The 27,051-nt window shown below is 37.8% G+C and overlaps 2 protein-coding genes across 2 annotated transcripts; both read right to left on the bottom strand.

The window, feature by feature from the left end:
• Positions 1-281: 281 nt before the first annotated feature.
• Positions 282-8,013, bottom strand: calr3b (calreticulin 3b). Its single transcript, XM_036556360.1, has 9 exons — positions 7,826-8,013; positions 6,547-6,648; positions 5,734-5,937; positions 5,507-5,601; positions 4,282-4,491; positions 2,951-3,064; positions 2,574-2,717; positions 1,817-1,909; positions 282-1,575 (listed from the first exon to the last, which is right to left on the bottom strand). The coding sequence occupies exons 1-9, from the start codon at positions 7,920-7,922 to the stop codon at positions 1,372-1,374; spliced, it is 1,263 nt and encodes a 420-aa protein (XP_036412253.1). The 5' UTR covers positions 7,923-8,013; the 3' UTR covers positions 282-1,371.
• Positions 8,014-20,529: 12,516 nt separating this feature from the next.
• Positions 20,530-25,819, bottom strand: rx2 (retinal homeobox gene 2). The gene is made up of 3 exons (XM_036556464.1): positions 25,528-25,819; positions 21,938-22,194; positions 20,530-20,973 (listed from the first exon to the last, which is right to left on the bottom strand). Exons 1-3 carry the CDS (start codon positions 25,817-25,819, stop codon positions 20,530-20,532), a joined length of 993 nt encoding a protein of 330 aa, XP_036412357.1.
• Positions 25,820-27,051: the final 1,232 nt, after the last annotated feature.

The raw sequence follows: 27,051 nt of genomic DNA on the forward strand, positions 1-27,051 counted from the left end.
CTAAAAAGTACCGTAGCATGTAGATAATCGTTGCGCTAAGACACTTTTTAGGAACTAGAACCGGATCCGTTTTAGTTACTAAACAGAAAACATCAGCACTTGGCCGAGTACAAGTTAGGACTTAAGTCCATAGTGGCTGTATTGGTCATCATTTTTCACAGTGTGTACGGACTGGGCTTGCAGGTTTGTTATGACTGTATGAAGGAGAGGGGAAGAGAAAAAAAAAAAAAAAAAACAAAAAAAAAAAACACAACAGCCACAACACAACCTCCCTAGAAAAAAGGCATTTTTGTGGACAATAATTAAAAGTTGAAGTGTACATCAACCAAATAGAGAACAATCAATCGGTATGAGGTGAAAAATGACAGACAATATTTCTGCTGAATAAATAGAGCTGGAACAAATGAATCTCATCTTTGTTTTTTTAAAAAAAAAAAAATAAAATAAAAAAAATTCAGTGCCAAATGGAAAACATTTCAATTCTAAATTACATACTGAACTACAGCACAAAAGTAACTAATCTCAAGTCTGTAATTCTGATGTCTTCGAGGATGATACAATCTTCTGCAAACATTCAGTCTCTCTCATGGATAACCACATTCTCACAGTGCAGAGGACTGCTTTCGTGAGGAATGTCGTGACCAGAAGCATCATGTATAGGCATTTAACCAGTAACCAACTTATTTACAATAGAACAAACTTCAAAAATTCATCCTTGTTTGAAGACTCCATGGTGTATTTATCACACTATGGAACTATGTGTATTTGCCATCATGGAGCGAAACTGATCTTTTGGGCAAAGTAACTGGCCAAAGTAGTATATGTTGTAACTGACAGTTTTTTTGGTGAGGTAATGGGACAAAACATAAACACCCCTTGCCATTTAACCCTATACCTGTTTCCCAACCCCACTCCCTTCCAAAAACAAACGAACCACCCCTTTATATTTCTTCAGATCTGACCTGGGAGTACTTCACAAAGCAGGACACAACTTAGGCCTGTCCAATAGGAAAAAAGCTGAGGGAAATTCCCACTGGACAATCCTAAACTTTGGGCTTAAGTTATCTGGTTAACTCTGATATTCTGCTTTGTGAAATACTCCTCTCTTCACAAAGCAGGATTTTAGTAGCTGAATAACTCAAGCCAAAGTCAAAAGGAAAAGGAATAAGTATTATTCCTGTTGGACGATTCTCACTTTCGGCTTAAGTTATCCAGCTAACAGAAAAATCCTGCTTTATGAAAATACCCCACTGCTGCTCTCCCTTCCGTCTCTATTTAAAAAAAGGTGACTGAAAGAGAGTCGCATTTCAAATGACATCGAATGCCCTGCAGTTGCCATGGAGACTGCAGAATATTGTACCACTTCAGAGTTTACAGTTCATCTTTAGGAAGTGCCTCATTCTCATCCCCCTCGGACAGGGACTCGTCCGTCTCCTCTTCCTCCTCCTCATCATCTTCCTCATCCTCTTCCTCCTCTCCATCGCTCTCTGCTGCCGTGTCCTGCTCCTTATTCTTTTCCTCTTCCTCTTTGCGCTTCTTTTCATCCTGCTCCTCCTTCATTTTCTTCTCTGGGCCCTGCAGCAAGACAGAGAAATATTTAGAGAAAAGTGTTCGCTCTGTTAAGTTTATGAGCAAACCTCTGCCTTTCAGGGTAAAAAGCTATAATGCCTTGAAGGAAATATGCATTAGTGCTTTTGAGACATGAGGCACAAGCGAGATAATCTGAATAGACTCAAAAGTAAGCAGTGCTGCCATAGTTTTACAAATGACTTAAATAATTATAATACATGATAAACTGCAAAACAATAAGCGTTACCTTAGTAACCCCCCAGGTTTCTTCTGCAAATTCCTCTGCTGCTTTCACATCGTCTGTGATCAAAAAGTTGTCAAAAATGGTACCAGACTTGACCTGAAAAAATGAAAAAAGGCTTAACTGGACATACAAATGTAGATTACAGCTCCTAGAAGCGGTTTAGTATGCAAAAGTTTGGATACCCGTGGTTAAATTAACCAACCACAAAAGCCATTACAGCCCATAAGAAGATTTATCACTTACTGTAAAAAGTGCTATACCAATTTTAATTGAATTTAATCAAATTTCACTTGACTAATCATACAACATAAACACCAAATAAAAATCCCTAAATTTTCTGTTTGTAGCAATTTCCCATGATGAAGGAATTCCAGATGATCAAAAAAAGAGAAACATTTTACATCGACTTATACTTACATGCATTTTGCCAAATCAATCACTCAAATTAAATGTTTAAATTAAATCAAAATAAATGTTTAGGTATTTCGGTATTAATTGTTAACAAAATAGTCAACAAAACATGTAATTTGCCCAGGGTTGTCGCTAAACAAGTAAAAAATAAATAAATAAATAAAATAAAAAAAAACAAAACAAAACAAAAAAAAACGCAAACTTTAAACCCATCAAGAGTCAAGAATGAGTTTTTGAAGCATATCGCAATCACAATATGTAGCAGTATACTTTTTTGTGTTTTGTCCATATTGTATCTGATAATGACATAAAATAGTTCCCTGCCAATGACACAAGCAGGGACACATACCTGCCAGAGATCTAACCCAAGGACTCCAATGTTGTCGAACTTGTAAATCTCAGTGTCGGGACTGTACTCAGGGTTATCAATCTCAGGGTGCACCCAGACTCCTTTGTAGTTGGGGTTATCGATCTGCTTAGGTTTCCACTCTCCCTGCAAGAATGAAAGGATTGTGAATCCACATAGAGAGCACATGCATCTGACACTAAGGTGAATCAGTTTGATGATAAACATATCCAAATCTCCCATCAACCTGAAATATCCGTAGTCATCTATCTACCAGTGACTGAGGTCAATCAACTTATAGGATGTAACCAAACCAAGTTTAACAATTAAAGAAAACTGTGGATAGGAAGCTTTATAACGAAGGCAGATGGAGCACATACCTTGTACTCTGGGTTGGGGATCATGGCTGGCTCCCATTCTCCATCCATGTCCTCATCCCAGTCATCAGGCTTCTTAGCATCTGGATCTGGAATGTTCTCAGGTTTGTCCCAGTCCTGAGGAAAAAAATAAAAAATAAAATTATATGTAGCATTGTTAGGACAGAGAATGCATCCATTCTGAAAGCAGGTGAACTTTTCCGTAGCATCACATGTAGCAGAGGAAGAAGAGACAAACAGACAGACAGTCAGACAGATAGATGCTTCTTTATTATTATTATTACTTCTACTAATCCTCCCTATATGTTAGCATTCAAAATATTTGAGTCATTTTTTCTATAAATAATTTGTTATACAGTATATGCAAAAGTTTGGGCACTCCTGGTGAAATAACGTTTTTGTTGATTTTCGAGGTGAACATAAGTTAAGACATCCTCTACACAAGACAAACACTTACATACACTTTTTATTTCATATAAAATAACAATGATGTTCTTTTGTAAGTATTTAGGCAATAACAAGAAGCTACTGAGCATTAAACAATATACTGTAATTAACAATTCATATGACCTTTTCTGTTTTCAAGTTATCTGCCTTGAGATTTGAAGTTCACTTTTGAAGTAAAAGGCATTAAGGATGTAAATTTTCTTATAACTTCATGTTGTCATCCTGTACATATATAAACTTCAAGCCGCACAGGACTAGCATATTAGAATCATTTATACATTTATCTGCCACCATACTGGTTTTAAATTATGGAAAACATTAATTCCAAATTTTTGAACACATCGTTTTTGGTGTAATTTTTGCAATCCATTGTGTGGACTCATTTTCAATAAGACTATGAAGAAAAGTTCTTTGGAATAAGAAGGAACGACCTTTAAAATGCATATACAGTACATCACAGGACACATTTTTGACATGGATAAAATATCTTTTTTTCACCAAGAAACCTTCTCTGTGTAATGGGTCTATTTACATGCAGTTTGGCTAATAAAAAACGAACCGCATTGTTGATAGTCAAAATCAGTAAACAATACAAGCACACCAGAGTGACCAGCTGGGCACAGAACAGTATGTGCTGACTTTATGAGCGCCTCCCCACATTTTAATATCCAATAACAAAGAGACAACAAATGCTTGGTGATTGGTTAACTCAGTCCTACACCTGTTAGACATTTTTACATACTATGTAGGATATAAACAGCACAAAAACATTATGGCTTACATTAACTAACTGCTGTTAGAAAAAGTAAGCCATTATCAGCAAAAGCATTACCTAAACAACTGTCAATGCTTCATTCAAATGAAAGTGTCACAATGCTGGTTTGTACCTCGGGCTTGGTGTCAGTCTCGTCCTCAATCTTGGCACGGTCGTCCCAGTCCTCAGGCTTCTTGGCCTCAGGGTCTTTGATTTTCTTTGGAGGCAGGAAGTCCCAGTCCTCCTCCAGAGAGCCTGACTCCACCTTCTCATTATCAATCTTCACCTCATAGGTCTGATCTGGCTTCAGGATCAGTGTGTACAGGTGAGTCAGCTCATCATCCTGACAGGGGAAAAGATGCCATGGTTAGATGCTGGTGAGACTAGAAAGCTGCTGATCATGAGTAAAGGTCTTCAGTGAAAGCATCTTTAATATGATATTTCTAATCTACTTGCTTGAACAGCCTGTTTTTAAGACAATGTTTTTGACACTATATGAAACAATGAACAAAAGTAGGCAGTTAAGCTAAAAACAGTGGTAGCAGCCATTATGAACCCTCAATTTTGTATGTACTTGTGTCCATTTTTATAGACAGTATGTCATACAGTACTAGAAACCACATAAAGAAGTCTATCTGAGAATACTTACCAGATTATGTAGGTTTACATAATGCCAAACTGGTGGCTATATACTACACAGTTCAACTTCTAACCAAACAATCGCTTTAATAAGGGGTGTGCATTTGTCATTTATTAATTTAAAGAGGCATTATGGCCTAAAACTAACCTTAATTGTAAATGTTAGTTGTAATTTTGAGGGCATTGCAGCCTTCAGCCTCCTCAGTTTGACAAAATGATTCATGATTTTGTATCTTTGTTTGTTGTCGTCCATCAGTGTTCTCTCTCTACAATATTGATCATGCATTATGCAAACCCATCCCACAACCACTGGGAATCCCTCCCACAGTGCTAAAGAAATCCTGACTCCTAGAATATCCACTGATGTAGAAGCTAATAAATACAGATGTTATATTACCTTTTGCATTGACCAGGTAGGAGTTAGCAGAGGAGGAGAATCATAAATAAATATTATACCCACACACATACATACATACATACATACATACATACATACATACACATATATACACACACACACACACACATACATAATAACCCTAGGCTTATTATACATCTTAAACCTCCACATTTGGTAATTATTATGAACTATCCAGTAACTACTATAAAATTCATATGCCAGTTCTGTAGTTATACAATTGAGGAATTGAAGTGTCAGCCACATATATGCCCTCAGCATAAAGGGTTAAACATACACACAGCACTAAACAAATGCTTACTTTACACTTGATGTCCTTCTTGATGAGGTGGTTCTTGCCTTTGTAGTTGAAGATGACATGAACCTTCTTGGTGCTGTAGCCACAGATATCTGGCCCTGTTAAACGATTTTAACAACTGTGTCAGAAATACTGAAATCACAAAGCTCTTCAAATTGCTGGCCAAAATCCTCCCCAACACAACAAATATAATCTCAGCCATGAAAGTGTTGTGCCATATTAAGATCTACCAAACATGACGTAGTATTGCGATTCTCCATGCATGTCGGCTTGGTTGAGGTCAGCGGGGAAGACTTTGACGTAGCCACCTCCACAGTCGATCTTCTGCTCGTGTTTGACAGAGAACTGGATGACCAGGGTTTTGCCCTCGTTGCTGAAGGGCTCAAAGCGGGCGGATGCAGCATAAAAGCGAGCGTCTTGGCTGGTTTGCAGGCCTAAATGAACCAATAAAAATAATGATTAACCAAAAAAAAAAAATCACATATAAATACCTTTAATGCCGTGGAGAGCTATAATAATCTACAGTCTAGCATTGTGTCTGTCTCTACATATAAAAGCCAGTGGTCAACCAACCCTGCTCCTGGAGATCTACCTTTCAGGAGAATTCAGCTCCTGCCCAGATCAAACTCACCAGCCCCAACTAATCAAATTGACTGATGATATAGATCAATTGTGTTCAATCGGGGTTGAAAGTGAGCAGGGTTGGTGACCACTGCACAAAAGGGGTTGACAATCACCAGATAGCTTTTAACCGTGCATATGGTGGGGGACGGGGGCTAAACCAAGCTGTGCTGCGCTTCTCTAATCAGTAACACCAGCTTAGACAGCACGTTCAGTCAAAACTGCTATAAAAATGAATGCAATATCCTTCAGATGCTGTTGGCTACTAGCTTCCACTCATTCTTAGCCTTTTCCTTTTCCTTTATTAGAAGACAGTAACAGCGAACAGCCCCAATATACACAAAAGGAATCATGCTACTTGGTGGCTGCTATTCATTCTAAGCCAGATTGGCATATTAACAAAAAGACAGAAGTGGCCTTACCTTTGTCTTTCTCCACATCACCGTAGAAGTCCCCAGAGGTAAGTTTAAACTGTCCATAGTCAGATTTGTGCTCTGAGTTCACCCACCGGCTCTTCCATTCATCTGGAAATTTTGAACAGAAAGTGGTCAGTCAAAACCTTATAGAAGGTAATTAAGTAAATAGGATTGCCAGAAGACAGAAGCAGCGTCTTTTAAGATTATTAATGATAAAGACAGCATGTTAGATTTATGGGAAACTTCAACAGGTTAGATGACATTCCATTCTTGCTTTAGAGGAAATAGAAGGACATTTCTGCTGTCCTGTCCTGTCTGCGGTGCCACTGAAAAAAACTTCCTGCTTGAGAAAGTCCCCTTTGGCAAAGGCTAACTGCATGCATACTGCGGGTTGTTACGCATTTTACTTTTGATTGAGGAATTACTCCAGGTGGAGTTTAGTGAGCTGTCCTTTCTTTGACTTTGTTTAAAGCAAAGGCACAATGCACAACCCAGCTTATCAGTTTTCTGGACATTTTGGGGGAAGGAGAAACCAGAGAGGCAGGGCCACGCATGGTACAATGCCAAACGAAAGCAAAACTGTACACTCTCAAAAAAAAGATGGCTCTTCATGGGTTCTTTAGTAAATAGAATAGTCCTATTTAGAACCATGTGTTCGATATGGAATTTATATAGCATTTCATGCTTAACCGGTTCTTTGCATGGTGAAATGGTTCTTCAAAATGATGAAGAATGTGTTGTATAAGGTTCTATATAACACCATAATGGGTTATTTTATTGTTATATCAATCTTGTAACAATAGAAGAACCATTTTTGGTGCTATGTAGAACCATTTTCACTCTCCATCAATCTAAAGAACGATTTCACCACGCAAAGAACCAGTTAAGCATGAAATGGTTCTATATAGAACACGTGATTCTAAAAAGAACCATCTTTTTAAGTGATGGGAACAAAGTACTTTAATAATCTTATAAGCTATTCTGTGCAGGTTCTGTTCAGCTCAGTTTGCAAACCAGCAATGCAAATCTCAAGAGAGCTACACATGACCTGGCCTGGGACTGTCTGAGGACTCTTATTTGCCAGTTTCCAACCCCTAAATAACCGAAAAGCTACCAAAACAACACCCCAAAACCACAATCATCAGGATAAGACTTTTAGATTTTTGATGTTTACTTTTTGGGCTGCTGTCCATTCAAACTACCTAGCAAGCTAGGTTAGCTAGCTAAGTTAGTAGATTGCTTGTAGGCTGAACACGCTTATAGTAAGAAATGTAAGCCAACTTACCACCGTCGAGGAACTGCTCTTTAAAGTAAACAGTCGCGTCGACATAAAATGTCGACAACGCTACGGAAAATATCGTGAGCAATGCAAAGTTTTGCATTTTTAAACGCTGCTGCTGCCTCCCTCGCTTGCTGTCCCCCGTGGTCTGTCCACCTAAGCCAGGTCGAGTGAGGTTTATCGCTACTTTCAGAGAAGCATGGGTGAACAGATGGCTGTCTCTGATTGGCTCACAGGCCGACAAACCCTACCAATCACGAGAGCCCACGAAGTGCATATGGATCCGCCTCTCTCATCCCGCCTCGGTCAGTTTTACTCCATTACAACTTACTTGTCTTATGATGAGTCAACACAGCGTTGCTGAGCACAGGCTGAATCCTAAACGCCTCCTGACTTGACGCGTAGTGTACTTTTTGGGTCTATAAGCCATTATTTCATGACTCGCGTAGGGAACTTCATAGGGAGTAGGCAGCAATTTGAGACGCAGCCATTAGCTTAGAGGAAAAGTGCATGTAGCTCTAAAATGTACGGTGAAGAACCCAAATGAAAAGCTGACTGAAATGATAGGAAAACGTTCAAGCGAAGACTTTGAAGGGAGAACCAACAAAGAACTTTAAACGTTGGTCACAGTAGAAAGTCTTTGGCTGTGTCCAAAACCGCATGCTACCATACTAAATAGTATGAGAAAAATAATACAAATCCAAAGTTTTTGTGGCATCAAAACTGTGAAATGTAAAGGAAGTGAGCCTTAAATTAAGTTAGAGGCTGATTCATGACTTATGACGTTGTATTATTTGGTCTTTGTAGATTGCTTTGTTCACAGAGATAATGTACTCACCTCTATATGATAAATCTTTTACTCTTAATGGCTAAGTTTTGTGGTCTGTAAATTTTCTGGGCAAAGGTCATAAACTTTGAAAAGAAAATGGACTTATCAATTAATTCAAACTTTTTTTTAAGACGAAAAAAAAACAATGCCATTAAAGCATTTATGTACTTCAGCATTTTTATGTGATCTGTATCCCCCTCACAAATGTATTTATAATGTGTGTGCATTGCTATAGGCTGCCTTTCCTGAATTTTGTCTGATGTTTTGTGCTATTTGTTTTCTAGACTTAAATTAGACTTACATTTTTCTAGACTTTAATTATCTCACAGATCTTTATTCTGGTTCGAACTGAGAAGCCATGAGGTATAATTTTCTGGACTTTTATTTTGAGATAATGACTTCTTTGTCTGGTGATCTCAAGATAACAAATGTTGTTTTCTCGAGATCACAACCTATTTGCCTTGTGATCTCAAGATAACAACTGTTTCTCGAGAAAATTTGATAATCTTGATAATCTTGAGATCATGAGAACAATAAGTTGTGATATTGAGAAAACAACTTTTGTTATCTTGAGATCACAAGACCATTGAATAGTGATCTGTAGATAACAGTTTAGTAAATTATAACTACCTCATGGCCTGTCTGGACTTCTGTAACTTTGAGTGCTTCTATTTTACTAATAAAATGCTACTAATTGTACCAATCGTTTCCTCTTTGTTTCTGTCAGGGTTGGTCTGTGAAACTTAATGCACTAAAGCGCAAGTGCAAAGCACACTTAACCACAATGGTGCATTCGTCTCTCCTTACTGTCACATGTTTTTACCACAGAACAGCTCAGGGAGAGAACGGAGCAAGAAAGAGCTTACACAGATAGAGGAAGAGGACAAGGACAGCATACGCATCAAGTACAATAAAAGTTCCTTCGGTTGAAATTTGAATTGCTAGTATGTGGCTGAAATCAAATGATAAGAGTTTAGGGTTAATGCACAGTATACGGCCTCTTAACATGACACTGTGTGGTTTTTATGTATGCTGAAATACTAAATGTGGTATTAATAAGTAATGACATGCTAGCTCATCTGAGTAGTAAGTAGCTCCAATCACTCAGTTATACGTACTCAAGTCAAAGTTGATGAGTTTGGACTGAGTATTTTCAAATCACTTCTTCAAATACACTAGATGTCCAAAAGTTTGTAGACACCTACTCATCCAAAACCAGAAAAAACAAGGTTTTAACAAAGAGTATGTACTACCTTTGCTGTGGTAACGGCCTCTACTCTTCTGTGAAGGCTTTACACTAGATGTTGAAACATTGCTGTGAGGATTTGACTGCATTCAGCCACAAGAGCATTAGGTCTGGATGACAAACACCACTCTAACTCATCCCAGATCTGGATGAAGCTACATAACTTCAGAGAATGCAGTTCCACTGCTTCACAGCCAGAGCTGGTGTGGGACTTGTTTTTTAGATCGAGTTACATGATGCAGACCAACCCATCACAAACTCCACACATGCACACACACACACTCACACACACACACACACACAATTACCTTTGTCCAAAATTACTTTTTCCTAAAGTCTCTGCATTTTTATCTTCTACCAAGGCAGCCAGTGATGAAATGAAAACTGGCAACATAATCATGACCGTCAATATGCCACAAGTTAACGTCAGCTAGGGACATTACGTTTTTTTTGGTGGAGTTCTTGCCACTGCTGTCTATCTTCACGATTCATGTATGAAAAGTGTAAAAAAAATAAAATAAAAGTGAACACTGTGGAGCTTGTTGTGTCAGATTACATCATTGCGCTCATTTTTCTAATTCAAATTTCTGTAACTGCTACATTATTTAGGGTGGAACAGGAAATGAGAATAAGAAGCTACATTCCACTTCATCTAATCTCTATTCACTGAACAAGACTCAGTTACAATCAGCAAACTGGGACTCTACCACTTTGAGGTGGGGGCTGCTGGTTTAACCCCTAAGTTACTACAGATATACACTTTGATGTAACATTTACGGGTTTACTTTCCGTATGCTTATATGTGTGAGTAGCCCAAAACGCTACTGGCCCACCAGGAAGTCCCCCCACTCTCCTGATTACCCTCTCTGGCATTGCACAGTAGTGTGCCCAGGGCCCCTCCCAAAAATATCAAGAAAGATTTATTACGTTGTATTTCTTTATGAGGTAGGTTGGTATGCATTTAAGGGCACAACAGCCAATGATCAATAAGGTAAGTTGTGCTTTCACTACAAAAATGGAATCTTGGCAAGTGAAATTATGTTAAATGTAGTTGAAATATCTAATTTCTCATTTTGAGATTGTTGTAAGCTCATTTTAAAATTGTCACTTATGTGTAGCCATTTTTACTTGTTTTAAGTAATTTTGTGGAGTAAAATGAAATGTAGTGAGATAATCTGACTTACTAAAATGTCTAGAATAGAGTATAATCTTAAAATAAGGTAATAACAATCACAAAATGAGAAATAGATACATTAACTAGATTTAAGATCATTTCACTTGCCATGTTACCATTTTTCACAACGCTGAATCACCAATTTGCTGGAGTTCTAAAAGGATTATACTTCAACCTCAAATTCAAAAGAGAAAAACAAAACAAAAAAATTGTAACTATATTTACTTTTAAATATTAACTATATTTAATTTTCACTGAAACTGCTCAACGAAATGGTTGATAGGAAGTTGGAACACCAATTAGCTACTTGCTTTAGTGACTCACCAAAAGTTAATTAGACTATTGCTTCTCTACTGCTTTTCTAAACTGAGGGGTGCCTCAGGGGTCCATCATGGGGCCAATATTTTTTTTCCTTCTATATGGTTTGCAAAGTTTTGATTTTTTGTTTTCATTTTTACATAGATGGCACACAATGATTTTAGGCCAGTTAGAAATGTATTATAAATAAATAAATGAACAAATAAATAAATAAATATTTTGTTGCAATATATGTGAACTTCCCCAAAAACCTACAAAAATACTACTACTATACTACTTATTCATTGTTTTGATGTTTGAATTTATAAACTAATATATATTATACTATGGAATAATAATAAGAATTATGCGATATAATAATAATAAATGTATATTATTGAGCATAGAAACAGAAACAAATAACATCCATGGTAAAATTAATCCAATATTGTGTGTAAAAAAGACTCCAGAGTTGGTCATTGTTACAACCCAGCGCAATGGTTAAATGACTTAAACTAACTAGTTGGGCTAAAATAGCCCAGCATTTGTTCTGTCAAATATTTAGCCAGTGCTGAGTTGCCAAATAACCCGGGTTGGGTTGTTTTCAGCTCAGCATTTCTTAAAGTGTACTTAGAGTGTACTTACACACATCATATTACAATTACAAAATAGTATACCGTGTACTGCAGGGAATCTTCAAGACTATAAATCCTGTAGCCTTCCCACCTTTGCTTTTGGCCACCCGTGCTTTCTCAATGAGGGGAAAATATAGCTGCAGTTCACATTTTCACCTGTAGATGTCCCCCTGACTCTGCTTACATGCGTTTCCTTCTGAGGGCCAGTTCCACTGAAAATACTTCACCCACAGCTGAGGCTCAGTTACTCCATATTAGCTGGTGGCAGTAGAGGAAGCACTATCAGCACGTGTAGAGGCCTAGTTTGAAAAGGAGGTTTGTGTAATTCATTTTAGAAACGTCCCAATTGTGTGTCATAGTGTGTTCCAGTCTGTCAGTGCACCTTCATGTCACCTACAAAGCATGGTAAAATAGTGATAGATCCAAAAAAAGTTTTCTTTAGAGAAACTGAATGGACTTAAAAAACTACATTTCAGGCCAAAACCATCGCAAAATGATGTCTCAGGCAGCAAATTCAATAATTAATAATGAATTCAATATAATGTTCCATCTCCTTTTGCCTGAGAATTTACACTTGTGAAAATAAAACTTAGGCATTTAAAAAATAAGATTTTTCATAAATACATGAGTACATTTATGTCTATATTTTTCCATACTTTCTATCAATATTATGAATAATAAAGGCACTGAGCTTTTACCATTTTTTTCATGTTGACAATGACAGAATAAGTGAATAACTGTCTCTGGGTAGTTGCAACAGAATGAACAAGCTGGGTCAATGTTATGTGTAACTTTTATAACGTCATTTTTAACTGGGTAGATTTTTTCTATAAGTTTATAAGACACTTCTTTAACCCTATTAGTGATTACGTTTCAGTTAGGTGTTAGCCAGATTTTCTTCTACTGAACGTCTTTGAGAAAACAATCCAATTCGAAATAACTTAAGGTGGTGTGACTAAACCAAAATTCATCAGCCCAAACTGACCACTGATGATGTCACATGAGCAAGCTGTTGAAATAAAACCAGAGAATTTGTAGAGATTAAAAGAGACACTCAGTAAAAAGTTTTTTCACCAATAGAGGGCGCTCCTGAGACAGTCCAAAATGAATGGGTTAATATGGAGCATTTGAGCAAAATCATAGTTTGTATATGTTCAAAGGTTTTATATAGAACACTGCATTTATTATAAACACAGAACAGCATAAAACATTATAACATTTCACTTTTGATGTTCACGGCATCAGTTAGTGCAATCCTCTTCAGTCAGCCAATGAGCTGATTAGCTCATCAACCGATCAGCACTCAGCAGCACTAATGCCAACCAATCAGCACTCAGTAGCACTAATGCCAACCAATCAGCACTCAGTAGCATTAATGCCAACCAATCAGCATTTAGTAGCACTAATGCTAAACAATCAGCACTCAGTAGCAGTAATGCTAAACCATCAACACTCAGTAGCAGTAATGCCAACCAATCAGCACTCAGTAGCTGTAGTACTAACCAATCAACACTCAGTAGCACTAATGCCAACCAATCAACACTCAATAGCAGTAATGTCAACCAATCAGCACTCAGTAGCAGTAATACCAACCAATCAACACGCAAAAGCAGTAACGCCAACCAATCAGCCCTCAGTAGCAGTAATGATAACCAATCAACACTCATTAGCAGTAATGCCAACCAATCAACACTCAATAGCAGTAATGTCAACCAATAAGCACTCAGTAGCGGTAATGGTAACCCATCAGCACTAAGTAGCAGTAATGCTAACCAATCAGCACTTAGTAACAGTATAGCACCCTGTTGCCCAGAAACAAAAGAAATATAAAGGTAAGTTTTCTTTAGTTTGCTTTTGTTTTTGGTGAAATACATATTTCTACTTTTCAAAATCAAAGGAAGGTTTTTGTCAAGTGCTTAGAAACAATACATAACTATATAAATAACGTTTTGTTTTTAGCCATTTAGCTACATTCACTCCTAATCTTTTAGGACTTGCTCGCAGGCGCCCTCTGGTGTTCGCAGCCATGTTTTTGATGTAACGGGAGGCCATGCAGGCTCCCTCAAAACCAGCTCTGATCAAACCCAATTACTTCCGCTCAGTTCCCATATTATTCCCACCATAAAACATGTCCTCCTAATCAGCGAGTTAACTACAGCCCCCTCCACAGCAAGGCGATCAAACGACCGCTTACAATCAGTTCATTATTAACAGACCTCCATTCGAATGAGAAGCACAAATAAAGCTTTAGTCTTTTCCAGTGCCTGCAAGAGGAAGACTGAGAAAACTGGAGTGGGATTTACTCGCCCACGTCTCTCTGAAGTGGAAGACCGAGTTCGTATGCAGTTTAAATAAGATTGTGTGCCAAAAATGTTTGATACTTATTTATATACAGTGGTGTTATAAACAGATCTAAAACTGTTTCATGCTTTGGATTTGTGAAGGTATGACTCTTAATGGGTCCATGTGCTGCTGGATGTGTAGATTTTAGAGCACAATTTATATTAATTTGCTAAGTTTAACGTATTGGGGAAAAATTATATTATATTTAATGTACCATAACCCTTGTATAGGCCGCGTTTTCTGTGTTATTTGTTCTCCCAATATATTAATTTCAGGACTTAAACAGTAATTGTGGATTAAAATGCACAGATGATGTGTTACCATATTTTCACTTAGAAAATCAAGAAAACATGAAATTTGACCAGGAACACCCAAATTTTGCGTACGACTGCACTACTTAGATTGCGTTGCAATGACAGTGTCAAGTGTCAAGTAAATTTTTTATAGTCTACTCACATAAATGTATTTATTAGAACAAAATCTTCAGTATTATTTGTGAATTTACCCCATTTTGTGCCCGCAAACTACTCTTCACAAACTCTATGTGTTTGAGAAGAAAGGTATGAGGTGAAAACTGACTGGGCTAGTAAAGCTAGATGAGGTAACAGACCATTTAGGCATGCAGCTTGCATAATGATGACTACAGGCCTTTATTGTTTGTTAGCTACATTAGCCACATAATTCCAGTGCAAAACTAACGCAAACTTCAAACACCAAGTCTTGGTCGATCAGCTACATTCGGGATAAGAGGGAAATTGTGTAAATTAGATTTGTGGCCAAACTATCTCTTTAATCAGTTCTAACTCCATGCGAAGTTGTTAATGTGCAACAGTTGCAACTGGTAAACTGTTATAGTCTGTAAATTGTTCATTCTTCATCCTCTTTGCATCAGACTGATCAGAGAGCCATATGCCTTTTCAGCAAGGCTGCGGAAGTAACCTGCAGTGAGGGGGAACCTCCAACCAGACCTGAGGGCAATTTGGGCCTGGCCTTTTCGGTGTAGAAAAGTGCCCTCCCTCCCTCTCTCCTGTCTCCCCTGGGGAGGACTGATGGAGTGGAGGCTCATCTCCCTAACGGCCTGGCGCTGTGCCATCAACCAGCCAGCACCCCCCGAAGAGGGGGGAGGCAAGGACAGGTCACTACACACTCACCCCAGTCAGGGCCACTACATACAGAGCTGCTAATGATGTACGGAGGGGGCAGGGGTTTCTGATAGCTAGGTTTAATAGACGAGGCCTTCAAACAATTATTTGTGTATTGATTTGTTTTTTAATCAAGATTCACTGATCAAAATAATTGATTTTGAGTTAGAATTACATCCTATATGACATCGTAAGGGGTGTAGAGAATGCAAGATTTTAATATTTACCAAAACATAATTAGTTGTAGTTTCCTAAATGAGCTGCTTATACATATACAGTATAATGCAAAAGTCATTTATTCAATTTATAGTCAAAATGGCCACTCATTAGTAGTTATTTACTTTCAGCATCAGAAAAAAAATGCGAGTGGATTATGTCATATCTAATCTCAGAAATATCTCCTGAAAAATGAATAACTTGCATTTAATAGCTGTTTTGACTGGAAATAAAATAAATGAAAGGTCGTCTCTGACATTTGCACGGTACAATATAAATGATACAATCATAAAGTTGAACAAACTATCTTTATTGCAATTGTTAGTGCAAAATATTCACAACATTTATCTTACAATATGTCTAAAGACAAAATATGACACAATGACCAACATAGATATAGTTGGTCAAAACTGTAGGATATAATATAACTGATGGATCCAAAGAGCTAAAGTCTACATTTTCACATTTTTACAAAATTTTATCTGTTAACAGACAACTAGAATCTTTGGCTTCGTCATTGCTTCTTCACTGAAACCATGAAGTGTGCATTTATGGAAGGACTTCTGCAATCGTACAAGTATTATTGGCCATAAAAATGAGCTCAAGAAATATGCAGCATGATAAAAGATTGAATTACATACATTTTTAATACACAATTACCTCATAATTAAGCATCATTCCCATTGGGCCATTATAGAAGTATAAAAATCATGACAGATTTGCTCTTCTCAGTGTAGTTCATGGCATCTTAAGCATCTTTGATAACGTCAATTCAATCAAAATACTCATTTAAGTTATAAGAATCACCTGAGCATGTTGTTTAGTCCAGCTTTACATGGGTACCACTAAGCTATAATAAAAATATCACTGATTTTTCAAAGTTACTGCATAATTCGGTAGTTGAGGTGTAAACAAAGCCATTCGGCGTGGTTTGATGTGAAATGGTTCATTGTAGAGAAACATACAGACTCAAACCATTTTTTAATAGATTTTAGCCCAAAAGCTTAGTTCAGAATTATTAGAATACAATTTCTCAGGCATCAGGCAGTGCATTCATGATCATTTTGTGTAATAACTGTCTGTAAGGGAGCTTTTAGAGGCATTAAGCTCTTCAAATGTCTGGTTCCTATTACCACCACTGTCAAACAATGCAAACCAGTGGAGCATTTCACATCAAACCACTCTGAATGATTCTTTTAATTATGTAGAGATTTTGGAAAATCAGTGGAGATGCACCTTTAACTGAGTAAAACGATGATGTCAGGAAAATACAGGAGTACAACTTTGCTTTTATCTTGGAGATCTTACAGTTGCAGAGTCTCATGGCCAGTACACAGCAGTGATGTCTATTAGTCAAGACTTTGTCTGTTCGTTTTAGAGTTTTAGACAAAGACAGGCGATCAATAATGCGGAGCGATGAATGAACAGTGGGGGGTGTCACACTAAGCGACTCTCTTTCCACGTCTCCACACGCACTCGCTATGACAGCTACACAATTGGTTGATGACCTCATACTCTGCAACAACTTCTGGTGGCCTAAGCGAATTTCTTCAAAACAGAGTTGAATCAATGCTTTAACAGACAAAACATCAATGTTGGAGACACGTCACAGCTTGACATACAGAATCCTCAGCTTTTCATTTTCATTTTTTATTTAGCATCGCTTTTTAATCTAGCATAGGTGCTTTAGACCGTAATAATAAATGTGCCACTAAGGGTTGTTCTTAGCGATGCCATAGCAGAACCAATTTTGATTGACCTTTTAATGGATGTTTCTTCAAAGAAGCATTTCATACATGAGAACCTTTTCTAAGCTTAAAGAATCTCAACATAATGTAAAGGTTCTATAACAGTTAAAGGGGAATTTTAATTATTTTTCCTATTGTTCAAAAAAATTGCATAATAAAACAGTTAAGATGTGAACAAAGTCATTCAATGTGATTTGATGTCAACTGCACTGTTCTAGACAAATTTACAGAGTCGAAATTTTTTACAGTGGTGGTGATGGGAACCAGACGTCCAAAGCGTCTAAAAGCTCCCTCACAGAAGGCTATCAATGAAGTGCTTATGAATATGCTGCCTGATGTATGAGGCATTGTTTTATGATAGTTGTGAGACAAGCTTTTTGTATAAAATGTATTTTTCATTCATGGTGGGAATGAATGGAACAGACAGGGTGATTTTACCATTATCATTATATTGCAGGGGGACATTGCAACCCCTGGTTCCTGTTACCACCACTGTAAAGAAATCATAGTCTATGAGTTTCTCTACACTGAACCATTTCACCTCAAACCACTCTGAATGACTCTGTTTACATCTTGATTATTGAATTATGCATAAACTTTTCAAAAAAGGTGGAATTCCTTTTTTAATAGTTTTCCTGCCAAGAACCATTTGGGAATCTTTATGTTTAAGAATGTATGTATTTCTATCCATCAGGGCCTAATTAATCATGCCCTGATCTAACCTGTTGTAATTGGATGGGGTTGTCTCCTGCCATGGCTTAAAACAGTCACTGTCTCTTTCCAAGTGTTATGTAGAGGACACATTCCCTGACCACTGCTTAAAGAAAGCAGTGACACAACCGTCTGGCAGCCTTCAGAAGGCTACACGACACCTGTATAAGCCCTTCATGGCAACTGCACAAACATTTATAAACACGTGGGCACACTAAAAGGCATTATTTGTCATAAAGGTTGCATTTGCCAGATTTGATGTCAAGTTGACACAACATCTAAGTTAGGTGATTGTTTTCTTTTTCTGACATTATGTTGTTGTGAAACTTTCTTGGGCAAAATGGCATTGGATAAATCTCTGCTATGTTTTAGTGACATAATGCTTATAATATAACATAGCTTGCCAGGCTGGTTGAACAAATCTGAGTTTCATGTAGCCATTTATAAGATTTAACCTATGTCACATCTTCAAAATGATGTCACTGTAATGTATGCTAAGATGTAGTCATTTATTTTGTTTATTTCACATTTTATTTTTTCCAGTTGTCGAAACTGTAAACTTGGTCAAACGCCTATGAGCACAGCCATTGTACAGTCAAGATGGCTGTAGTAGGCTGAACCGACACATCACAGCATTTAAAAACACTACATTAAAATGAACATTTCATAAAATTTCATTTACAAACTCTGGTGCCATAACATGTCACCCACTTGTAGATGTTTCCGTTAGTTTTCAAAGGATTTTGAACTGTGCATGAGGGCTGCATCATTGGCTCCCGGGCCACTGAATGCTATCTTTTTATTGGCTGCCTACCGAAACATTTGCATGAGTTAGGTTGTGCTTCATGTAAATCATATGTAAATGAGAAACTGATAGGTGAGCGCTTGATTTCACGCACTGAATCCGTTTCATATTTTCTGTTGAACTCTCGCTTGTTTCCATAATTTCATGACTCAAGACATAATGAAGTTTGTACGTAGGGCCAATGCCTTTTGGACTAAGGCTTTACAAATGTTTAAGCAAGTTGTAATGACAAGCTTATGTTGGTGTCATTAGCGCTTTGTACACTGCCCTATAGAAAAGTGTTACCATATTTATATTGATAACACCAAAGATGCTACTCAAAAAGTGCATGCAGAACATGTAGAAAGACAGTTACTCTGAATCACAGACAGTGATGTAATGCAACATTCCCAATCTTAGCTAGGATCATTATTTATTAGTTAGCCAAATGGATCCATAATATTTTGAAAAATTAAAAGTTTAGACTAGAATAATAATATGAACTGCCATATGTGAGATGCTAGCCAATAAGGACACCTGATGGTGACTTGAGGACGAGCATTAACCTGTATAAAAGCAGTTGCTGAGGCGTTAAATCTGCCCAATTTAGCCACCATGCCAGACCAGATACCTGATCCCATGAGCTGCCTTTAACATATGGGTAGAGGTTCCTGGCAGTGACCAAAGAAGAAGATCAGCTCAGAAAAGGAGCTCAGCAACTTCACAGCTGTAGACTGCCTTCCAAGAATTCCTTGTTTCTTAGAAAGTCAAAGTGTCTGTTGTCATGTCTCAAAGTGAAGGTTGTAGCCGAGGTAGGAGACACCTTGGTATACAAAGGTGTCTTCTCAGTGCCCACTCACATACAGGCAAGACGGCTGTATTAGGCTGAACTGACACATCACAGCATTTAAAAACACAACATTAAAATGAACATTTCATAAAATGTCATTTACAAGCTCTGGTGCCATAACATGTCACCCACTTGTGGATGTTTCCATTAGTTTTCAAAGGATTTTGAACTGTGCATGAGGGCGGCATCCTTGGCTTTGGGACACGGCATATGCAGATGTTGGTATAGCAATACTGGGTAAGACTACTGTTCTCCACATGCCAGACTTAGGTTTGATCACCTGTAAGAGTCCTTGGGCAAGACTCCTAACATAACATGATTCAATTTGTCATTCACTTTAGAGTGCTTCCCAAATGCTATAAATGTATATAGTGTGAAATGCTTGTAGTTTAATAGAACCTCCAGATTCTGGTTTCTGAAATGCTTGAGGTCCTCAGTATTCTTTCCTTAGTACAGTCAAAGACAGTACAAATTGATTTGTACCAAGATATTGCTACTCTAATGATGACAGGTAACACTTCAGTCCATGAGCTTCAAAAAGCAACAGCTGAGTTTCATCAAGATGTGCAGACGTTTCTGGGTTTTGCTGTCGATGTTGACCAGTGCTTTAGAATGAAGTTCCTCAAAAGATCTCCCACATCCAGTGCTGATCATAGTTGTCCTTGCACAGTTCTTACCGATTCTTTGACTCTTTACACTGTTTAATTTTTCCAACCTTACAATCCCATCCTTGCATCACATGGGTTGCCAGGTTTTGTCCATTGACTGAATGTGTTCCTTGGCCTTCATTCTCAGAGCAGCGATGCTGGAACTGCGATCCACGTCCTCTAGTGGGTATTTGTCGTTGAATGCTGGTGGGCACTGATATGGTGGAGGTGGCATGGGCTGCATGCCCTGGACCATGCCTGGAGATGAGTTGAGGAATCCTGGGTGGCTGGGGTAAGCAGGCTGCATGCTTTGACCTGGGCCCATGAAGCCTGGGATGCTGTGCATGGGAGTGGCGCTAGAAAGTGGTGATGATAACCAGGGATCTAAGGGCAAGGAGTTGCTCATTGGCCCCACGTTGGAGGGCATCGGAGGCCGGTTGAATGACAGCATGGGCGAGTCATGTAGTTTCATGCTGCTGGTGTCCATCTTCTCCTGGCGCCGCCATTTTGCACGTCGATTCTGGAACCACACCTAGGAATAGATCCATAAGGAGATGTATGGTTAGAAGTAAAGGACATATGGTTGTGTGGTTTGGGGAAAACCTGGTGCAGACCCTTTACATTATGTGGAGGTTCTGAGGTTCTTCTGAGGTTCTCTCTCTTCCCCTGTCATCCCTCATTGCTCGCTAGCAGCTCAACATTGAGTCCTAACTTTCAAACATTACAGGGTAAAATATTCTATTTTATTGAAGTATTTATTAAATTTCCAAATTCAAAAATAGTTCTTCAAAAGTACCATCCTTTGAAAGGTTCTTAAGGGAACATAAAGTGTATCTTCTATGGCACTGCTACAAGGTGCTCTTTTTGGATCCTTTTTGGTAAGAGTATAGATTGGGCGGAAGTTTACTGTGTACTGAAATGTCAATGTATAATTGTATAAATAAAGGTCTCAATTGAGACTTTCCTTCTTATTCCCAAGCACCTTTAACACCACCTAACTGGGATTTCAGTATATTCAAAAGTTGGCAAGTTTCTTTTGGATGCTAAAAGTAGTTCTTCTGTAGATTTGCTCCAAAGAACAATGTTTGGGCTCCTTTACCTTTAAGAGCATAGTGAAGATTTCCGCTGGGCAGTACTTGCTAAAGATTAAAGGAGTGGTCCTGACTGCAAATTACTAAAAGGATGGACAGGAAAGCCCCAAAGCCTCTGGATTAGGGGCCTCAAGGAGCCTTAAACAGTCAATTAAACAAAGCTCCTAGAACAAGGCCTCACTGTTTACACTACTCAATAGTCTTCCCATTAACACATTATCTCTACAGTTTAACACCATTATCTGGTGCTATTGGTTCTGTTCAACCTAAGCCCCATACAGAGAACCCCTATATCAACAATGTAATAAAATTAGCCGTGATTACTTGTACGTTTACCCAACAAAGAAATGACATTAACTCGACCAGCTTTTTTCTCCTTATAACCAATTATTATTACAAGCCTACCTGCACTCGCACTTCTGGGAGATTAACTTTCATGGCCAGCTCCTCCCGGCTGTAAACATCAGGGTAGTGGGATTTCTCAAAAGCGCGCTCCAGCTCATGCAGCTGGTAGGTGGTGAAGGTGGTGCGGTTGCGCCGGTGTTTCTTCTTGGGTTGGTCTTCCTCAGGAGGCTCAGGAGATCTGCTGTCACTCTCCACGCCTCCATGGTGAAGATCTCCAAGGTCGCCTTCACACTTATCACTGGAGAAGAGTCCTGTGTCTAGGAAGAGAAGGATTATAAATCAAGTCTTTTCAGAACAGCGCAGTTACTCATCCCCAACAAGCAATGATCTCATGAGCTCTTTAATTGAAACAGCATTGAGATACTTATTGTTGCTGTCATATCAAAATTTTGTTGCTCTCATAAACTTTCCCAGTGGATTTATGATGCATTTGCGTAAGGTATGCTGGGGATTGTATTGAAAGAACATTGATGGACAATAACACAAAAAAAGATATAAAACTGTGAATTCTGTCAAGCCGATGAAGCTGAAGGGATGCAGTGCTATTCTATTACATATTACATAACATGACACAACATATAAAAAGGTAGTTTTAGACTAGAATGCCCCTTTAATTTCATATTAGGTAGTGTTGACTGTGGAAAATATCAGGAAAAATTTAGTAACTTCTGTAATGTTGTAGCTGTGGCTGTATTTTATACGTTGCCTTGATCCTAAGAAGTTTGAAATTTAAGCATAAGCACAACAGTCAGCAAAGGCAATCACTTCACCTTAAGATCAGTCTAAAAGTATTTTGAAAGCTGGAAGAACCAAGAGATTTCAGCGACCATAAGTATGAACATAAGATAACCAAACTTGTAGCTGCAGCAAATTGACAGATCCTGGAGATCCCAACTGGGATGAAAAGGGATTCAAGTCCAAGTGTCTGGAATTTTCAACTCACTGTATGATTTACACTGTCATAGAGGCTCATTCACATTCAGTCTACTGTGCAAGAGGACACTGGTGTGTTCCATCACATTTTTCGCTCTGTGCAGCTACCCTCAGTAATCCCTGAACAGGCAAACAGATGTCACCTGTTAAACCTGTGAGGCCTCATGTGGCCCCGGCTGCTAATCCAACCGCCTTAAAACCTCCCTCAGCCTCTTTGTCTCCATGAAGGGGGGCCTGCTTGGCAAAAGCAGAGATTTTCATTTCAGGGAAACAGATAAGGAGCAAAGTGAGCCACATGTTATGGTGGGGGCCAATTGCAAATGAATCTAATTAAGTTAGGCTAGATTATCATCAGATCATTGATTCAGTGTAAGTGTGCACCAGCGTTAAATATCTCGCTGTTCGCAGCACTGTGGCTTTGGTAGTGGCAGGTGGAAGTCTCCATAAGGTTGGCTCTGGGATTACTGCCACAGTGTGTTTCCATGCTTCAGTTTTTCCAGTGTGGCCATTTTGTTGGCTTTAGCAAAAGCCAATGCCTACTTGTGCACAACTTTTCATTAAAGTTATGCTTTGATAATGGTAATAATATATGAAACATTTTTTTTTCACAGTAGTGAAATATTGTAGTGATATGCAAAGTTCCATATTGAGTTTATGTTCCACAAATCTCTTTGTATATAATATGACAGTCTTTTGGAAGAATATGTTATATCTGCCAAAAAAAGGCTCCTGCATGCCAAACACTCTGACTTAACCACCTTGCTATGCAGCTACATGCAAAGCACACAAAGGCTAGAACTGCTAGCCTGCAAAATACCTATAGGACCACGCACAGACACACACACATATCACTGTTGTCAGAACAAAACCTCATATCTCCAAAATAATAACTGTAGAGAAGAAGGAAAAAACTCTTGACTTTTAATGTAAGTCAATGGAAGCAGACTTTTTTTTTTTTTCCAAGTCATTTTGGGCCACTTCTTTTGGTCCATTCATTATGAAATTTACAAACAATGTAAAGGGCAACAGGTATGTATGTAAGAATATATATATATATATATATATATATATATATATATATATATATATATATATATATATGTACATATATATATATGTATATATATATATATATATATATATATATATACTGTGAGTGTTAAATGTAACACTTTCTCACTGTGTATATGGCACACCAATTTGAAGTAAGGTTATACTTGAAGTTATACTTGAAATATGAAGTGTTGGTATTTTACTCCACTGTAATTGTTAAAAATCTAACACTGTCACTTCCCTATAACACCAGACTCAACCAGTTTTGACAACTCTCTCTCTCTCTCTCTCTCTCTTTATTATCGCTTTATTAAACATTGCATTTGTCCATGTCCATATTGTACAACCCTACAACCCTACTGTACATTATGCAACATTATGCATTACGTAGGTTGTTAAATTATAGTGCATGCTGACAATGCTGTACTTTTATGCCATCAATATCAACCAAAAGTTTTTAAAGGTGAAGGCACCTCTCTTATTGAGTAGAACCCTCAACTATGCTAATAAATTTATGTCCATGCACTGCTTATTAGCTTATTGCCAAGGGCCAATGCTGACACTACATGTAAAAAGTCTAATAGCGACTGCTTTCCAGTGATGTTTGTCCTTTTTCTGGATTAGCCCATATCTAAATTAGACGTCAGCTAGTGTTTAAATCTGTAAGAGTCAGCCTCTAAGAACCCCTGTTAACGTCAGCACAGCTTTACACTCCATACAGCCTCCCACTAAGAGTTATGTAACAGAGTGTGGTGATGCACCTCAGAAGAGATGGTCTGTTGTAACTTTTTTTATTGCAACATTTTGTGATTGAGAATGCAGTAATTCTGTCCAGTGAATTCTTTTAACATAAATATTTTGATATTTAGAAAAAAAATGTGTTGGTACTGGCATAGTGAACTAAAATGAGGTTGAGTCCTTTGAATTCTTCCGTTCAGTTGATTTTCAAATCATTTCATAATAAAGACACATGTAATTATCAAATCCCCCGTTAAGCAATGAAACTATATTCCTAGCCTAGAATAGTGAGTTAAACTCAATAAAGGCCCATGATCACTGGCCCATGCTCAATAGTAGGTCAGCAAGGAGTAAACTGTTCTGTGTAGATACTTATCGAATTGCTGTTATAATTATTATGCAGAAATCACTGGACTTACACTTTTATAAAAATTCACCTGATTTTTTTTTTTATTTTAATTGATTCAAGTCTGTCCTTTAATGGTATCATTGAGATGTTCCTGATTAACCTCATAAAATATAAAGGCCCATATATGGGTCTAAATTCTGTATAGCTGCTATTGAGCCTACAATTGTTTAGCTCCATTTATGCTGAAGTTACAAGGAGTGTTTGAGACTGGATGTTTTCTGAATAAGCAGAGGCACAACACAGGGCAGCCAATCAGAATGTATATTAGTCTTAAAGATATATATCAGTCATGAAGGCATAGTAAAAACTGTCATGTAAAAATGAATTATCACATAAAACCACATAAATGCCATAAATGGGGGCAAAAAATTAAAACACATATAAGGTTTCCATACATGAATCCTTAATAGTTAAATAATAAGCTAAGTCTAAAGGTTGAAATGAAATAATTTCTCACCATGATAAGCAGACTGCTGGGAATTGTCCGACAAGCTGGGCAGGTGAGCATAGGGGTCAGAGGTCACCTGCTTTCCCTGTTCCACTAGATCACCTCCATCCACTTTATGGCTCCCCACAGGTCCCACAGGGTTGAGCAGGGGGTCCTGGTCTTTACTGAAGCCCAGAATGACGTCAATACTGTGGACTCGGCCCCCAACGCCTGAGCCCCCTCCTTTGCCCATGTCGTGGTAGTTGTCCGTCGAGAGGCAGCCATCGTCCGCCATGTTTATGGTATCCAGAGACAAATGCATTCGAACACACTCTTCGGGCACAGCTCCTCAGGACAGCAGAGTGGACCGTATGTCCAGACAAAGATCACTTATTTAAAGAAGAATCCAGTGTAATGAACTGAATGTTCAGTCAACAAAAAATGTAATTAGATAAAAATTCAGACTAGATGCAACAAGGAACCATCCTCTGAGAACTGACCACAAAGCTTGCTTCTTCAGTTTCCTGTTAGAAAAGAGAAAAGTGAATGAAATTATAAATTCGTGTCAATTAGAATTATGAAGTGACAACGCTCCATATGGTTTCATAGAAGAACCACATTTGGTTCCCTAAAGAGCATTTTCATAGATGATTGTTTGAAAAATAATTTTGTAAATAAAGTGTACAGGTGTGAAAAACTCTTTTAAAGTGTAAACAACCTCCACATAATGTAAAGGCTCACCTTTATTTTTAAGAGTGAAAAGTATCAGAGTGGCAATATTAGGGGACCAATCATTTCCACCATGAGCCTTGTTGCAGTTATAAGTCATTCATCATGATTGTTGATGAGGGATCTTCAAAGAAGATATTTGTCAGGTTTTGGACAGATAGACTTCAGTGTCTTTTCTGTCCATGAATAGTTATTCTTCTAGTACAAATACCAAGTTTTTAATCATTTCAAGCCCATGATTGCTAAGACTTTTATAGATGGCAACAAATAGAGTGCTTAGCTATCAAAAAAGCAACAATCTTTGCCTAATTAACTGTTGTGAATGAAGCTATCATGGACTTGAAGTTGCAAGCAGTATATGAAGAGTACATAAAAACTGTGTTATGTACAAATTCCTAACATTGATATACGTTAATATTTAAAGAATTTATTTCAAGTGATTTTGGACATTGCTTTGGGTCCAATCAACTCTTTTATACATTGTAGTATTTACACAGCAAATTATGTAGTGAATAATTCGCTGTGTAATTATTATATCTGCACATTTAGACAACCAACAAGCCTGTAATTTCACCACAACAGTTTCTTGTAACTGTGGAAAAGTTCTCAAAGTGATCAACAGGTATTTCTAGGATGGTGCTCAAAGTTGACTATGCATTTCAGTTCAGTCAATTAACTTTTTGTTCTTTTTTCTTCTTTTCAGGTTTTTAAGAAGTTATACTTGAATGACTTCTTAACAACCTGAGTAATTTTCACTTGCCTATTTTCAGTAAAAAAATGGTTAGTATTTATAGTTAAAAAGGTTTTTTGTACTTAAAAGGCATA

This window comes from Colossoma macropomum, unplaced genomic scaffold (assembly GCF_904425465.1).
Source record: "Colossoma macropomum unplaced genomic scaffold, Colossoma_macropomum, whole genome shotgun sequence".
Classification (NCBI taxonomy): domain Eukaryota; kingdom Metazoa; phylum Chordata; class Actinopteri; order Characiformes; family Serrasalmidae; genus Colossoma; species Colossoma macropomum.

What these genes read in the sequence shown, in the direction of transcription:
- calr3b (XM_036556360.1), bottom strand. Translation starts at nt 7,922, where the DNA reads ATGCAAAACTTTGCATTGCTCACGATATTTTCCGTAGCGTTGTCGACA. An exon ending in TGATGTGGAGAAAGACAAAG is followed by an intron (nt 5,938 to 6,546) that starts GTAAGGCCACTT and finishes TGGTTCATTTAG; the next exon opens with GCCTGCAAACCAGCCAAGAC. An exon ending in TCCCCAACCCAGAGTACAAG is followed by an intron (nt 2,718 to 2,950) that starts GTATGTGCTCCA and finishes TCATTCTTGCAG; the next exon opens with GGAGAGTGGAAACCTAAGCA.
- rx2 (XM_036556464.1), bottom strand. Translation starts at nt 25,819, where the DNA reads ATGCATTTGTCTCTGGATACCATAAACATGGCGGACGATGGCTGCCTC. An exon ending in CCAGCAGTCTGCTTATCATG is followed by an intron (nt 22,195 to 25,527) that starts GTGAGAAATTAT and finishes TTCTCTTCCTAG; the next exon opens with ACACAGGACTCTTCTCCAGT. An exon ending in TCCCAGAAGTGCGAGTGCAG is followed by an intron (nt 20,974 to 21,937) that starts GTAGGCTTGTAA and finishes ATCTATTCCTAG; the next exon opens with GTGTGGTTCCAGAATCGACG.